Source organism: Oncorhynchus mykiss, chromosome 15 (assembly GCF_057628025.1).
Source record: "Oncorhynchus mykiss isolate SJ-2025 chromosome 15, ASM5762802v1, whole genome shotgun sequence".
Classification (NCBI taxonomy): domain Eukaryota; kingdom Metazoa; phylum Chordata; class Actinopteri; order Salmoniformes; family Salmonidae; genus Oncorhynchus; species Oncorhynchus mykiss.
In genome coordinates, this window is record NC_143036.1 from 61,244,373 (window position 1) to 61,261,783 (window position 17,411).

Here is a 17,411-nt window from a genome sequence, read left to right on the forward strand (position 1 = left end):
ATGACTAGCACACTTGCCAGAGACTTTGGTGTTTATAGCTAGGTTTCCATCCAGTTGGTAACAGATTTTCATGTGAATTTTTAATCAACCTCTTATTACCATCATTATGATGCCATGGCTCTAGACACTATACATTTAGACAGAAACGCAGTATAACCAGGCGTTGCGTCACCTTGAAATTGCCATTTTTATTCAGAGAATTGCAGGGGAAGAGTACAATACCTTTTCATTGTGCAGCCTCGTTGCCCTGCGCGCTTGTTCGTTGAGCTGTAGATCCACTTGGGTGTCCCCAAAAGTTTTCAAAAGCACCATTGCTTGTAAGTACCCAGCCGTACTTTGGTGTCTCATTGCTGCCTTGGTTAGACAACTCAAGTTTGCAAAGCCAGTGTGGCTCCAAACACCAAATCGATCACTTGCAAATAATAGGCATTCCCAGCAGTACAGTTTGCAGTGCTTCTCGGAGCCTGTGAGCCATTGATAGCGCTCGTAGTTGGAACTTTGAAAGTGGTGAAACGAACCCCTTTCCCGCCTGTGACAGGCTTTGTAGCGTCGGCGTCGACCTCTCCTGACAATGTCTTTTCTTGACAAGTTTGTCTTGAGAATGGCGTTATAATTATATCCTCGACCAAATCGATATCTTCTCCTTCCGCCATTGTGGGTTGAAAAAACAGCTTAGTAGTGCGCAAATTAATTAGTTTATCAATTTCAGTTTCCTAGTTCTGAGGTTCTGCATAGACCTGCCCATATAGGACCTGCCTCTCAATATTGGTAATCCAATCAAAAGACGTGCACGCACTAGGCCTGCTAGCTGGCTCCTGTGTAACACTGGAGCCAGCCAGCAGGCGTACAATAGCCAACTCTAAAGCTGATTGGTTGACACTAAATGTTAATTTCCATTCACTTTAAGCTACAAGCGCCCGCACTGTTGATTCTGAAGGCCTGAGGGCAGATTTTAGACCCCTGGCAACACATGATGGCTGAATATGATTGGATAAAAGATCTAACATAAAGACCAGCCCTCCAAATCTCAACCTGGGGCTGGAAGCAGTGCAACCAAGAGGAAAGCTATGAAATTAAGAGTATAACTCTTACTCTGGGGAATAATTTAATATATATTTGTGGGAAAATATATTTAAAAAATATATATATTCGGATGATGTAGAGAAGGCCTTGCTGGCCCTGACGGCCCACCACTGATATGCAATCAGATCCAACCTGGCGTAGCCAGCACCATCTATAAATTAGGGATGTTGGCCAAATAAACCACATTTACATGTCCTTAAAAACAGCCTATAACAAATTACAAAAACAGATTTGAGCACTAAATATATCAGGACATTGCATTCAAAGTCCTATAAGCAAGCAAGTTAGACATCGAAGTAGTCAATGAAAGAGAATATGGTGAATTGACGTCTAATTTATTTTTGTTTGAATTCTCGATAGCCATCAGCTTGTTTGACTGTAGCCAACTTTATGCCCACTGGTGCGATTGCTAACCTTTCAAACAGCAACACACAGCAAGTTAAGTTTTAATGTCAAATACACAAGTACAGTGAAATAGATTTCTTGCAAGCTCTAAACATAAGCAAAATAACACATGAAAAATCTTATATTGCTGATTATGGGATTTATTGTAATTTATATAATTACAAAGTCCCTAACGTTGTAGATTACTGTGAATATCAAGTCTATTCAGACGATTCAGGAACAAAACAGAGTATGCCTTTTCTCCACCCAGAACTGCATTTGCTTGCTATTGTGACATCATGGGGATATCAGGTATGCAGTTTTTCATCCTTAAGTACTAAAATATTTATCTAAAATATAATCCCCAAAAATAAATACATTGAAAATAGTCATATTTTGTTCATAATATTTCATTTTTTCAAGATAAATGTCACCAATACTCATACACAGCTTACTCACAACTAACCTAATGTAGCAGCCATAAAATAAACGCCTGAGCTGAGTCCCCATATCTGGTTTTCTGGGGAAATGGAAGCTATATCCCATCAAAGGCCAACTCAGAATTCCTCTTTAACAGTTAAGCATCCATATAAATACTAGAAATAACGATAAATGAATAGATTTAAATAAATAAATACTTTCAACTTTATTGGGATTGGCTTTGTTGCTTGCTTTTGCTGGCTAGCACCTATCACCAACCTATACTTTCTATGTGTTCTGATACCCTGTAGGTTGTAGGCCTACCATTCATTCCAGTTTTAAATTAAATGGCCTATAACATGTAGGCGTACTGGCATATTAAACATTGTAGTAGACCTAATTCTATATGGAATATGTTTAAGTTTCATCATCATCATAATCTGTCCTTGTACTCTTAGATTTAAGTGCTGCGTTTGACACTGTTGACCATGATGTCTTTCTGGACAGACTGGAGAGGTGGGTTGGCCTCTCAGGTCCAGTTCTATATTGGTTTAGGACCTATTTAACTGGTCAAGAGTTCTTTGTCACCCTTGGTGAACAAAACTCGGAGAAAATACATATCATGTGGTTCCACAACGTTTGATTTTGGGTCTGGTACTGTTCAGTTTATATATGCTACCCCTTGGCACCGTCAGAAAGCACAGAATTGATTTTCACTGCTACGCAGACGATACACAACTTTACATTTCTGTGTCACCAGAGGATTTTAGCTACATGTATAAATTATTATATAAATACTTGGTTGGCTCACAACTTCCTCCAGCTAAATCAAGAGAAGAATGAGGTACTTATTGTTGGAGCCAAAGCCCAGAGAGAGAATCTAGGCACACATTTTAATTCACGGGCAATAAAGATAAAACAACCAGGTAAAAAAAAACTATGTTCTTTCAGATTCTGAACTAAATTTCAAATCACACATTAGGAATTTGACCAAAATAGCTTTTTTACCATGTGAGGAACATTGCCAAGGTGCGCCCGTTTCTCACTCAGGCTGATAGAGAGACTCATCCATGCTTTTATTTCAAGCAGGCTTGACTACTGTAATGCTACAACTGTAATGGTCAACTGCAAAACATACAGAATGCTGCATCACCGCTACACATTACACCAATGTTAAAGGTCTCTGCACTGGCTGTCTGTGAGTTTTAGAATTCATTTTAAGATTCTTCTATTGGTTTTTAAATCTATCCACGATTGTGCACCTCAATACATGTTAGACATACTTTTATGTTAAGGCCCTCAGGTCCAATGGCACTGGCCTTTTAACTATCCCAAAGCCTAGGACCAAGAAGCATGGAGAGGCGTGCCAGACAACCTGAGAGGGGTCAGAACTGTGGACATATATAAAAGAGATCTTAAAACACATATTTTAGCTTTGCTTTTCATTGGGGTCATTTTTTTGTTGTTCAGTTTGTGTCATCTTTTGTTTTTTATCTCATGTTTGTTGTTTAGTAAATATTTCAGCTTCTATTTTCATAGTTTGTAAAAAAAAAAAAAAAAAAAGTTTTTCCTGTAAAGCACATTGTGTTGCGTTCCATGTCTGAAATGTGCTGTATAAATAAAGCTTGATTTGATAACCCGAGTCTTTTCTTGTAGGCTTCTTACATTGTAAAACATTTAATAAAGTGACTTCAGCTCAACTTACTTTTTTTCTTCGAAGAAGACGCACAAATATTTCGGGTTTCAGCATGATTCTCATAAGAATCCATCCCGTAAACAGAGCGCACTCGTGCAGAATTTGCGTCCTAGAATTAAAAAGCACGGAAACCAATAGTTATATACCCACTAGCTACTGTGCTATAGTGAAAAATGAACAAAATACAATATTCCGTCTTATGACTATATACAAATGACTAATATGTAATAGTTGGGGCTTGTTTCCAGACCAGCTGGAAAAGATCCAACGTGAACGCGCACACAATTTATATTCTTAAAACCAGGTGTACAACGGCAAGTGTCCTGTCCTCTTATCCCACCATTGCATTCATTATACGGGGGCTGGGAGGGGGGTTTAGGGAATGCACGTTCCACGGGTCGTCGGAGGGAGATTGGGGGGTCTCCCTGGAGATGTTGCGTCCCTCGGGGAGTTCAGCCTCCTGGTCCATCTCCAAGGTGTCATCCAGCTCCGGCATAGCCCGGGAGTCCTCATCCTCCTCCGTCTGCCCCAGCATGTTGTACGGATCAGAAGGGTCAACCACCCGGTTTCTCTTCTCCCGGTGCAAGAGGCGCTCCAGTGGCACCGTGTTCTTCTCCGATAGGAAGAGGGAGGTTTGCGGTAGATTCTGACCCACTGTGAACACTTGCTTTATCCCTTCCAAGTTGAGCAGAATACCAGTTCTGCAAGAGTAGTACACGTCGCGGTGGTTTTCCAATAACTTGTGGTTAAAAATACAGTCTTCCTTGTGGCAAACAGTCTGTAAACAGATACATTTACGTAAAAACGGCAATTTAGAAACGTATATCCATTAACTTAATTGTTTAAGTGTTGCTTGAGTGCTAAACACAAGAACGATTCGACCAGTGTAAAACAAAACAAAAAATGATAAAATATAGGCTGTGTGTTTGGATAAAAGTGGTCTGAAATCCGTGCGTAAAAGCGCATTTTAGGTTAATGTCATGAAAAGTTCAAATGAGGAAAAAGTGCCATTCAATAATCTCACGAGTCTTATTCTAAATGTTAAGAAAACATGTATTTCAGTTCAATGGATAATGAAATGGGGCATTTACTTACAGAGCTGAAGGGGTTTCCCAGGGCATCCATGCACAGGTAGCGGTTACTTTTGACTCCAAGTATCGCCACGCGCTCTCTTGTTTCCGCCTTCAATAAAATCACACCTGTTGACAAAATGAATTGTGTTAGCCTATAGAAGCAGATTAAAGACAACGACTTAAAACCAAATTTCAATCAAAAAGAAACGGCAAAAATGTAATAAGAACTTACTGTATGAGCTTCGAAGTGTAGTTTTGCGCACGTGGCCATTTAAACGGATCTCAAGGTAGAAATTGTTCACGTCTGAAGACGTCTGCAGGTGTACGTATCTTCTCGGATTCCCCCAGTTGGATCCCAGGAGAGGTGATGGGTTTGGAAGGGCATCCACAAGTCGAAATCCCTGAAGAACAGCCAGTAAGAGCACAAGGACGGCGTCCCTCATCCCAGATGTCTTGGTTATTTCCATATTTTCCCCAAAGAACACTGAAAATGTATCACAGAGATTTCGGATGTAGCTGTGAGTTCTGCCGCAAACTGTTTGCAAACTTCAGCTGATCTGATGGTCCAAAGTTTGAGAACGGCTCTATTTAAAGGGACCCAAATGCCACTCCTGCTCACATCCTTTAGCCTACGCAGCGCTCGCCCCCAACGCAGATGTGGGTCTTTCTCTCGGCGGAAGGAAGGGGGTGCATCTCCACCTGAATGTTTGTCAATAGGTATTGGTCACCAAATAACGTAGTAGTCTCCTTGAGCAATGTCTGTACAGTGACGTCTTTTTTTTCACGCATAAAAACGTTCACAATCAGGATCCTTGGACTCATGTACCCTCTGTCATTTCAGTGTGTGAAATATACCCCTCTGTCCAGTAAGCATATTATAATTACCTATTAACCATATTTTTTGGAGGTATAGAAAAAAAACAATGAGTCAAGGTTAAGCCCTTTTTTGGGTCCAGTTTTACCCATTTTATAAGGCTAAAGATAATCTATACAACCAATTCCAAAGGTTTCCTGTCCCTAATCTATAAAACCTATTCCCAACACCATTCTAATGTTTTGAAACCGTAATTTTATGATAGTAATTGAACATTATGGTACAATCTGTTTGAATTAAATGATAAGACAACATCTTAAACTCAGATACATATTTGACCATTTAAAAACACAGATCTAATGTAGTGCTGTATGTCTATCTAACATTTTCTATTTAATTATAAAAACATAAATCCATGCCTGAATAATACTAATTAAGCTCCAAATTAACATTACACTGTGTGTATATGTGACGATGAGCTGCCCCCTTAAATAACTTATGGTCATTGGTGTCAACTTCCCATCACAAACAATTCCACCATTACAGAGTTTGACCAGCAGAGGGAACCACAAGGTAATCTATGCCACAATATGGACGGCACAGGGGGTCCTAGTGTCGGACCAAATAAAAATAAAATGACCTGTCATAACTATCTTATTTCATATATGTAGACTATAGCACTTACAAATTCATTTAATTAGTCTTTTCTATGTTTTATGTACTTGGTTTTTTAAGCACCTGACTAAATTAATTTCCCCCTGGTGGGACAATAAAGTTGATCAAATCTAATCTTCAGACATGATGTTAATTGACGCATTTCATGTTAGACACTTTTCCAAGCATGAACTGCTGCAGATTTGCCTTTGTTGTTGGTGCTTCAACATAAGAAGTGTTAACATTCTATAAGGGGGTTCAGGGGTAACATTTTGCAGAGCAGTGCCCCTGAACCTTAAAATAGTAGATCACCTTAAGTATTGCAATAGGCTGTAGAGGGCACAGTGCACTGGTCAGTGTGCATTACACACTATATGTTTGGTAAGTCACTCATCTTTGTGTGGGAGGTGCTAGGAAGAGATCAAGTTGATCTCTCCTAGGTGACGTGTACATTATTCTCTGTCACCTTTAACAAAGCCATCCAGCCCGGGCTCAATAAGAAACCAAGAAAACAACAAGTATAAAACAAACGTTTATTGGTATCTCAGGAATACAGTAGAATGCTGTGCACAGCACATACGTACAAAAATAAAAGGAAAAACATTTTCAATATATTAGTTTTCTTACGTAGCCTCATCAGTTTTTCAGAAATAAATGATTGCAGAAGTCTACTATTTTACAATCGTCATAACAAATTAAAACTAAGGCAGAAGGTGAGGTATATGTTAACAGAGAGAAGGGGCATAGGTGGAAGCTCACTCCCCTTAGTGCAGGGGTACAAAACCAAGAGAACGAAAGTTTTGCCGAAACACACAAGGGAAACACATGCAGACACACTCCCAATCAAGCTTGGTGGGCTTCAGACAGCTTTAAGAGTTAGCGGAGCATGATAACAGGATGCCTTCTCTGCTGAAGTTAATTGACGCATTTCACAAATCATTTTCAAAAAGAACTAGAATTTATTGCGGTCATATGTTTTGGTCAAGTCTGATAGGGAACAGAATATCAACCGGTAATCTTTAGGCTTCCAGCTTTTAGTTGCCTCACTATCCCGTTACCATGCTCAGACATAGGAAAGACAGCATTTTATAAGCTACTTTAAGATAGCAAACTTTCACTTTTCACAAGCAGCACTACTTTCAATATTTTCAAGATCTCTGATAAGGTGCACCTTTGACATCTTGTTGACTTTGAGGGAGGGTGTGCAAGACTCTCTCTCACACACACACACACACACTTCACACCCTGGTATGTCGACATGAGGATTTAGCTGTTAAATGAACTCACATTGAACTTATTAAATACATATTTGCCTCACTTTTATCAGAACAATGTATCTGATTATTTATTTTCGTTTTTACTTTTACCCATGTCAAAAACTATCCCAGAATGTTTTCATGTAATACCACATGCAGTCAAAGCGGCAATAAGTCTTTAGTCTGATCTCTGAGAACACTCTTTAACCAATAGACAAACAGGATTTACTTGCAGTACATAGATTCTCATTACAACATGTTAGGAAAAGGAGATTTGATCCAGGCCACAATACCATGTGACAGATTCATTGCATGTCCATTATAATCCATCCTAAAAAAGTAAGTTCCTGTTGCACACCACTAGTAAGTGTACAGGTAGGTAGGTAGGTGCTGCCCTTTAGAGAAAGCTTCCATCAATCCTGAAAATAACCTCAACGGACTCTTGTAAACTGTGGAAATTGTTTAACAGCTACTCTGCAATATGAAACTCCCTTGCAATACTCCAATGTGCCACTAAAATCTTTAAATAACCGTTCCAAGACCTCTCTGTAAAGACTGTGAAAGTGTAAGGGAAGGGTTTTAGATAGGATTGGGAGCTCTTGTCCACAGTCTTTTGATATCAGAGCCTTGGTTCTCAGGCAGAGCCAGGTGATTCCTGAAGAGCAGTTGGTTGGTTGACGTCACAGTGGCCCACAAGGCCTGCTGTAGAGACACAGAGAACTGGGAGGATAGAGACTTGCAGTGACTTTGCTCTTTGTCTCAAGTACTGCATCAAGTCTGCAGAGGTCCCCTCCCTGGAAGTATTCGGATGTAGGCTACGCACAAGTGTGTGAGGGAAGGGGTGTGAGAGGAGCAAAAAATGAAATCTGCATTCACATTAATGCAGGGTAGACGCATCAAACCAAGTGTTTGAACTTCGGCAAGAGAAATTAAAGACATAACTCAAACAACTGTAGATCTCAGACACATGTATTCTCAGCCAGGCAATCAGATATGAAAAGTGACAATGACAGTTGTATATATATTTTTTTTAAAGCTACAGTCTATAATTAGAAAAACAAAACGCTGCCTAGCCACTAGTTTTTATAGTTTTAACCTATTTTTAACCCACAGTGTTTGTTTACAATTACATTGCTCACAAACAGTGGAATAGACCAAGCTTATATTTTGGGTTCTGATGGGGTAAGACTGTTTAACTGAAGTCACGAGGCATTTCTAAGTTATATTCTTTAAGAATAAATGGCTATAAATGCTCATTACATTACATTTAATGTCCAAAAATGGATGCACCAATCACAGACTGTAGCTTTAAAGCCACGTTTATAAGGGCAATTAAGGACAAGATGGAATCTTGGAGACCACTGATGGTCTTTCTATGGAGACCATTCAAACAGTGCATAAAGAATTCCATAAATAAATAATCAACCCAGCACAGCCCTGTATGTCCCTTTAAAACCAATCAACTAGCTTTACATCAAACTCATTGCAAATGAATCAAATAGAGAGATAACACTATCAAATAGAGACAAACATTGATTTGATGGGAGGTGACCCAAATAGCAGGCCACCCTGGACACAGAGTCAGGGTCAACACTGGTCCATGACTCTGACCGTGAACTAAAAAAGGACTAAAGCAGGAGAAGAAGCTCCTGGGTTACTGCTGGAATCCCAAGGTCCCTCCAGCCCCATGGGGTTTCACAGGGGTATCTGAAGACTGGGGTGGTGCTGGTTAAAGGGGAGTATGTGGGGAGCAGCCAGTCATCCTGGATGAGACACATTCTTGCAGGGGATTCAACAAACAGAGACAGCAGGCCGCATCCCATAAGTCTTTCCTAGGTTAAAATAGTCCTGCTCCTCCTCGGCTCCACCAAAGAGAACATTCCCAGAGGGTGACTTGGGGTCGGGTAGAATGAGAAGCCTCAGTTTTCAAGTAAGCAGCAGCAGAGGAAAGAACACTATCAACTATGAGGCACTGCACTGTCCTTCAGTCCAGTGCTACACATTGACTCTAGGAACTGAGCCTCCCGTAATTACATTTAAAACCATCCAACTACAGCTTCCAACAACTTTCTGCCACTGCAATGGTGCTGCAGAGCACACTGATCTGGGAGTTCACCAAACACATTAACAAACAACTAAATAAATAATCATGTATGGGAACGATTCTCACCAACATAAAAGACATCAGGCACCATCATGGATGGTCACTGTGCAACCTGAACTACGAAACTTGTTCCTGGTTCTTTTTTTCTGTTTCACATTTGTCAATATTTACATCATTTTTCATTGGCTTAATAGACGTGTTTATGTATGGCGATGCACAAAAGCTTGCAATTTTACATTTCACACACTCACCCAAAGCCAAACGCTAAAGCTTTTGGGTATGTCAGCAGTGTCCCAGTTTGTGAGCAGATACATGTTCCATTGTGCGTTCTTATGCCAGCCCCTTTTTCAGTTCATTTCAAGCCATGATGCAAAGGAGCTCTGATACAAAGGAGGTTTGAATCCAGTCTGTAACACATAACTGCCCACCATGTTTAAATGACCTTGTGGAGAGACTAGAGTCTCACATGGCGGTTAAACTTCTACTGTGGGTGGGCAACTGAGTTTCTCTACCTCCCCACACTCATGGCTGAGTTCTCCTCTAGTCTTCTCTCTGTGTACCAGAGTGTATATTACTTAATCGATCTAATAACAGAAAAAGAAAATAAACCAGAGATAGACCTGCCCCCCCCCCCCCCCCCGATGCCCTCCTTGGAGTGTCAGCCCTATTTCTGACTACAGTGGGTGTCTCTTACATGCAAGTTTAAGGGGGCCACAAGTGGGAACACCAAGGCACCTTCACATCGTGCAGCAAGGGAAGTGCATTTAAGAAGTCTCGTTCTCAATCCCCCTTTTTGCTTGAAAATAGCAAACCAGCAAGTGCTCAAAGGTCTCAGAAAAAGGATAAACTAAACAGGTATTTCCTTGAGCATACAGTAACTCCATGCATCTCTTTATCCAGTCAAGTGGTTCTTTGAGGTAATAAAAAGTATCCATTTCACTCCTAAAAGCTAAGGATATTAGTCATCCACCCCGGAGCCGGGGTGAAGCAGACCCAGTATCTGTGAGTTAGAGAAGTCTTTAAAGCCCAGGAAGCTCCGATTCAAACTTCCATTAGACAGCTATGCAAGCGTTATAACGTCAAAATCCGTTTGTTATGGAGTTTGACTGAGCAAATATGTAGTTTGGCTGAACAACTATCTTAATTTACTCAAGTTACGACCAGTATGTACTTCCAGAAAAGGTGTAAATAAAAATTGAGAAGCAACAGAAAAAATGCCTATTCAGCACATCCAATCACTCATTAATGCCACGCACAGGTCCGAAGTCTACAACATCTCAATACATTGGAGGTGCGAAATAGGGAAAAAAATGTAGTTGCTTGTAAATTTTTTGTTTGTCCTTTTTTGGAAGTCCATACCGGCTGTAACGGGATTAAATTACGATAGTTTCTCAGCTAAAAGTATTTTGACATTATAACACTTGCAGATCTGTCTAATGGGAGTTTGATTTGGAGCTTCCTGGGAGTTAGAAAGAAGACACGTCATACTCATCATCGACATCTCTAACGCACAGATACTGGGGCAGGATGAAGCATACTTCCATTATGGCACGCATCAAAGTAAAGACTGGCAAAGGCTTTACACTCCTCAATCGATAATGATATGTGATAAGCAGCAAATAATGACACATACATAAGTTCTAATACAAAGGTAGCTATCCAAATATACATATATAAAGATAATAAATACTTGTGTAGTTTTTGCAGTCCTTTTGTAATGGTGTATATGTATACTGTGTAATTCTATATTACCTGGGAGAACATCCACATGTGCAAATTAGTGAGTTATTGCCAACTTTGATCATAATAATCGTGGGAGGAAGTGTGTGACAGTCATGGCGGTGGTTGCCTTGTTGCCTCTCTTTGCGCGGCCATGCTTGCTGAGGGCGATGTAGGAGCCCTTGTAAACCGAAGACTCATAGGCATTATAGTTGTTTGGCAGCAAGGTCTCCTTGAACTTGCACTCGTCCCGGAAGAATTTCTAAAAATGGCAAATGGAGAGACAAGGTCAACAAAAATCTCAAGTTAGGAGGACCACAGGATGAACATTACACTACAAGCGTGCTTTGGCAAAAGCTTAGATGGATGGCATAGTTTCTCTTGCTGCACCAGACCACATGACACAGTTCAGTAGACAAATATTGTTTGGGAACATTTGAGATGGATTATATTTTGCTCATTATTTAAAGGGGCAGTGCATTCAAAAACCTGATTTCCAGTTTTTGTAATGATATTTCCAAACTATGAGGTTGAAATAACGCACTGAAATTGTGAAAATTATGATAATGTCCTTTTAGTGTAAGAGCTTTTGGAAAAAAACGCCTAGAATTTCAGCCTGTTAAGGTGGGATGGAGTTTTGGCCCACAGCATGACATCATAATCTGATTTGGTTATTCTGACCATTTTTTTTTGCATATGTATCCTCCTACTGTGAAGGGGTAAACGGGTCAGGCTCTATAGTCTAAACGATCCTATCCACCAATCATGGTTGTTTATGTAAATATATCAACCCACCTACATGATCAGACATAATTTCAATGGCAAAAGTGAAGTAAATTATAAAAAACATATTTGGAGTTATTTTCCAAGAAATAGACATACAGTGATAATTAAAAGTCTTAATTAAAAAGACTGCATGCTGGCTTTAAATAACCACTTCAAACTTCTAAAACCATATGCTCTAAATTTATGTTGTAACGCAGTCATTCATATTCAATCATTTACAAGTTGTATAGTAATCATTTTTTTGACAATTTTTCATTTTTCATGATTCAAGTATTGGGTTTTCTGCCAATCTAACATAAACATACAGACAATAAACTATTTCAAGAGTTTTCAAAATACAGAGGAAACAGAGGACTGGACTAAATGTGGTTAAAAAGAGTTCAGACACTCCTTGTTCATCAACTTCATGATGAATCATTGCCTGCTGATTTACAGTGTCTCGTCAAGCTGAACATATTAAATACATTTCAGAAAGTTGGAGATCTCCTCCACGGCAATAGATTTGGATGTGTTTCCTGCAGCTAAACACTACTCAGTTCAGTCAGTTTCTCAACCCAGAAGCCCAACATCGCGAGACTTCCGGAAACCCTTGCGAGGTCAATGAGAGAAGTGAAAAAAAATCTTCCTTAGTTTTTAATTTTCTCGAAATCTGACACTTACATGTTGTAATTGTCAAAAACAATTTTATATCAAAGGAGTGCCTTTGATTGGTGGCCTGCACATGCGCAGTTCGACACCGAATGACCATTAGTACAGATTGTGTTTCTGCGCATGAGTTTAGCTAGCCAACGTTGCCATGACATCACCTACAAGCGTGATAGGGGATTTCTATTGGAGATGCAGTTTCTACATACTGTAAAACTTAAATTAATAGCCAGAGCGGTTTATTTGCTTCAATCACCGAACACAACTGGCGCATACATTATAACACTTGCAGATCTGTCTAATGGGAGTTTGAATTGGAGGCTTCCATTTGAGCAAGGAATCAATTGCTCAATAACATGTTGAAAAGACTACCACACTTTGTGACCAGTATGACCAGTATAAACATTTTAATAACACATCCACTGCAGATCAGACTTGCAATTTCAGCTTCAGCATCATTCTCTCACTCTTTGTATCCACTGTAATTGAGGCGACCATGTCAACCCACACTGCAGTCTCATCCATAGCAATACTGTTGCTCTCCTGTATCTTCTATTGCGCAATCTTTACCATTTGCACTGAAGTTCACTTGTAAACAATGTATTTAGATCCATCGTTTATTTGAAACATGCCCGGCTATTAAAATGAACAGGCAGCTATTTGAGACTGCATTTAATTTAAGTTTTATGGTATCTTCATACTCAACCATCTTTGACTGCAGGACAAAAGCAGGGTGCAGTTTTATAGGCTAAAATGTCAGACCCTAATGTTTGCCAATTCAGACCAATTTACAGCAGTAGGCAAACACTGTGGTGCAATATTTTCATTCAACAATGGGCCATAAAATCAATCTTGATATAATCAATGCTAAAACTCCTTCACTTCAGATTAGTAGTCCTACCATGAAAGTTGATTGATTCCTTCAATAAATAACTTCAGACATTCAACTGCCAGAAAAGCAATTAGATGATTGATGGACTATTAGGCTAATGTTAACTAACGAGTTCAATAAGCAACGGTTATATCGTCTTATTCAACAGATCATATTTCAATAAGAATTATATGTTTGTTATCGTTTACAAAACCCCTTTCCATTATTCTACACGGGCTACAGAAAGACCATGCTGAAACAAGTTATACCCTGGGCAATTGGGAATTATGAATAATTTATAATGGATTCATTCCGTGCTTCATGAACGCTCCCATCAGTGAGGTAATATTTGATTCGGAGAGAACAAAATAATGCAGAGGCTCTACTTAACGAAACCAATTCTTCATAAAATATCATTTGTAATAACATATTAACAAAGAATTTAGCTAATCTCAAACACATTGCGTTTTTCTCCATCTCTCTTAGAAACAGCATGCCCAGCAATAGAGGGAAATACAATTGCGCACACCTACCGTTCCATACAATCTTCCTCTGCTGTTCATTGCGACAAACAGCTCACTTCTCACCCCATACATACTTAGCACTCCTCTCTCCACCGTAGAGATCTCTATTAGACCTAGTCAAACAAAGCATGGTGTTATACAGAGGAACCTTGTCAAATTGACATTGTATCAATGCGTTTGATTACGGTGGAACAAAGACGTGCATGATGCAGCGGTGGGTGTAACCTCGTAGGTGGCTACTCTGCATGCATCGTCTTTGTTCTGTATCATTTGTGGAGCAATGCTGTTCATTTCCTGTTGCCCAAATAAATATATATCATAACTGTACTTTCTGACGTGCAAGGCAATCCTTTTCTGGGCCACAGAAGGAGCCAGTGTAAAAATAAGTTGGCGTCTATATTGGTCCAAGCATTCATGTCATGTTTTGGCCTGGGAAGATATTTAGCACTGACTGATACAAGGTTTTTTAATAGATTTGTCTTTGCTTTGAGAGACATTCAATGTTGTCGACCCCAATGATTAAATATCATGCAAGACCGACAAGGAGCTCTCAAGTCGCCTTTACTTGGGACCGCTCATATTATACGTTCTCTATGGAATTACATTTCAGGATGCGACTCACTGTACTGGTTCTCATTATGTACACCGTTTATCCTGCCGTCAGGGAGGATCTGCAGGTGAAATCCAATGCCCACGTTGCAGTAAAGTCGCCGCACTCTCTTGATGCCCAGCAAATAGTCACTCTCCCAGTTCATGTCCGATTTCGACCCAGAGATTCCCAGAACAGAGCGAGAAAAGAGGGTCTCCCACCTTTGCTCCAATAAAGTTGCATTAGTCCTGCTTGGAATCGGATATGATGACACAATCCCCAATAGAGACCCCAAGAGAACAATTGCAGTCAACGTCCAGTGCGTGCTGGCCTCGTTGCACATACCGATGAAGAACCTTTGCGCAATGGCCATCCAGTTTACCTTCGGGGCACGTGGTCAAAGTTAATGGCCCTAAAAATACCTCTCTTCTTGTTTTTCTTCCTTCGGCATGGCGGTAAAGGCTTATTTTTGGAAGGCAGGTCAGGTCTTCTGGCATGAAATGACAGCCCGAAAGAGGAGTAGAGAAAGGAGAGAGTGTGACAGAGCTTGAGGTGGTGGTGATGATCATCTTTTGCAGCTCCGCGCCTCTCTCGATAGGCAACGCTGGCTGTGGAGAATACCACTCACCAAAAACCTATGTCACCTTGCCAGGCACTCGCATCCTTATATGACATCACTCTGACTTCATTGCTGCCCGTCGAAGTGAGGGAGGGGAGAGAGGAAGAAAAAGTTACAACCCAGCAAGTGTATGCAGCAAGCGCTGAGCTGCAAGTCTGATGAGAGTATGTGCAGCCGCTGTCACCTCACATGTGAGATGGGGCAGGGGGAGAGGAGTTTCATTGGGTAGAGTTGAGCAATCATGGGATGCGATGGGGTACTTTGACCGAGCCCAAATTGGGACGCTGGTCATATGTCTGACAGGCTGCTTCCTTATTTAGAATGAAGGTGTAAAAACAGTCCAGTAGTCACCGGAGAGCAATGGCAATCCTGTCCGCCACTTCCTTCGCTGTTTGTTCAGGAAGTTTACACAACAACACATTTCGGAATGCCTGGACATATTTCTTCTTATTATTTCGGAATGTCTAGAAAGTTTATTATATAGAGAATGCACTTGTCACCGATTAAAAAAGGAAAACCCATATTAACATGTCACAGGAATATGAGTGATTTTTCTGTCTCCGGGTTCCCTCACCCTCTCCCCCTCAAACTTCGGGATACTGGAAAACGCGGTGTTATTGTCAGCCTTGAACAGACTACATAATACATATACCGCGGGGAATGCCCATACGTCAGAGAGTGCCATGCTACGTGGTTCCCCAAGTGCTCTGGGTGCCAAGGAGCACAAGTCAAGTCATACCTTGGCAACCACTAAGAGGGGCGCTGTTGCTGATACACAAACAACAGTTATATGAAATCATTGCTTTGCTTTGGCAACAATTTCAAATTGAAAAGACAAAGCATTTTGTAAGCTACATAATTCATATCTATACATTTCTTAAAATCAGAATGTAGACTGGTTTCCATGAGAAATAAGATTTTAGCCTGTAACATTGTATTAACATGTTATTAGCAAATATTGCATTGTATTTGTATAGGTCTACAGGAATGGAGTTGAGTAGCCTGATTTTTGTAATTCCAGAAGTGGATATGGACTGTTATTCTATTTGTGAAATAACATAAAACACTCCATTACTATACAATAAGCAATGACTGTTGTTAATGTTGTAACTTCCAAAAATGATTGCTATAAAAATTCTAAATGGGACAGTTGAAGTGGGGTACCAAAGAGTCAGAGCATTCCAATATTTTTCACAATTATACAGTTTAAGTGATCTACAGTTCAAGTGAAAGGGGAACAGTAGAATAGGCAAGCATGGCAGAGAGTTTATTCAGCAGGCCCTCAGTCTGCACAGAGGCCAACAAACAGGTACAGAGGCCAACAAACCGTTATGGAGGCTAAAAAACAGTTAGGGAGGCCAACAAACCGTTACAGAGGCCAACAAACAGTTACAGAGGCCAACAAACAGTTACAGAGGCCAACAAACCGTTACAGAGGCCAACAAACCGTTACAGAGGCCAACAAACCGTTACAGAGGCCAACAAACAGTTACAGAGACTAATAAACCATTACAGAGGCCAACAAACCATTACAGAGGCCAACAAACAGTTGCTGTTGATGTGCCCTTGGGGAGGGCGCTTGGCCCTGGGTGCCTCTGTGGGTCGCTCTGGATGGGGGTGTCTGCTAGATGATTGGAATGTAATGTACATTTTGAATGGCTTCACTACAGGTAGATTGTAGGTTTGAAAATTCAACACAAAAAAAAAAAAACAGTTACATAGGCACTTTGCAATCTTCACTCATTAATCTATATGAGCTGCCTGAGCACAGCGCTGTTCAGTGACCGCGGTGCTGAATCAGCAATGTTCTGTTTTCTTTCCGCTGATTGCTGTGTTGTCCATGGTTCCGAATGTTTGGCTGCACTGTTCCATTTAGTTCGTTCTGATCGAGGTACTGTCCATGGTGATGAATGTTTGACCGTACTGTTCTGTTTAGTTCATGTTGATCGGGGTAGGCCTACTGTCCATGGTGCTGAATGTTTGAGCGTACGCTGTTCTGTTTACTTCGTGTTGATTGGGGTCCTGTCTGTGGTGCTGAATGTTTGAGCGTGCACTGTTCTGTTTACTTCATGCTGATTGGGATACTGTCCATGGTGCTGAATGTTTGAGCGTGCGCTGTTCTGTTTACTTCATGCTGATCGGGGCTCTGTCCATGGTGCTGAATGTTTGCGCGC

At 40.5% G+C, this 17,411-nt stretch overlaps 2 protein-coding genes across 2 annotated transcripts; both read right to left on the reverse strand.

Moving 5' to 3' along the window:
* Positions 1–3,911: 3,911 nt before the first annotated feature.
* On the reverse strand, positions 3,912–5,123 carry LOC110490854 (fibroblast growth factor 23-like). The gene is made up of 3 exons (XM_021564286.3): positions 4,889–5,123; positions 4,679–4,782; positions 3,912–4,361 (listed from the first exon to the last, which is right to left on the reverse strand). The coding sequence occupies exons 1-3, from the start codon at positions 5,121–5,123 to the stop codon at positions 3,915–3,917; spliced, it is 786 nt and encodes a 261-aa protein (XP_021419961.3). The 3' UTR covers positions 3,912–3,914.
* A 1,517-nt stretch (positions 5,124–6,640) lies between these two features.
* On the reverse strand, positions 6,641–15,435 carry LOC110490409 (fibroblast growth factor 4B). The gene is made up of 3 exons (XM_021563790.3): positions 14,652–15,435; positions 14,039–14,142; positions 6,641–11,465 (listed from the first exon to the last, which is right to left on the reverse strand). Exons 1-3 carry the CDS (start codon positions 14,989–14,991, stop codon positions 11,286–11,288), a joined length of 624 nt encoding a protein of 207 aa, XP_021419465.1. The 5' UTR covers positions 14,992–15,435; the 3' UTR covers positions 6,641–11,285.
* Positions 15,436–17,411: the final 1,976 nt, after the last annotated feature.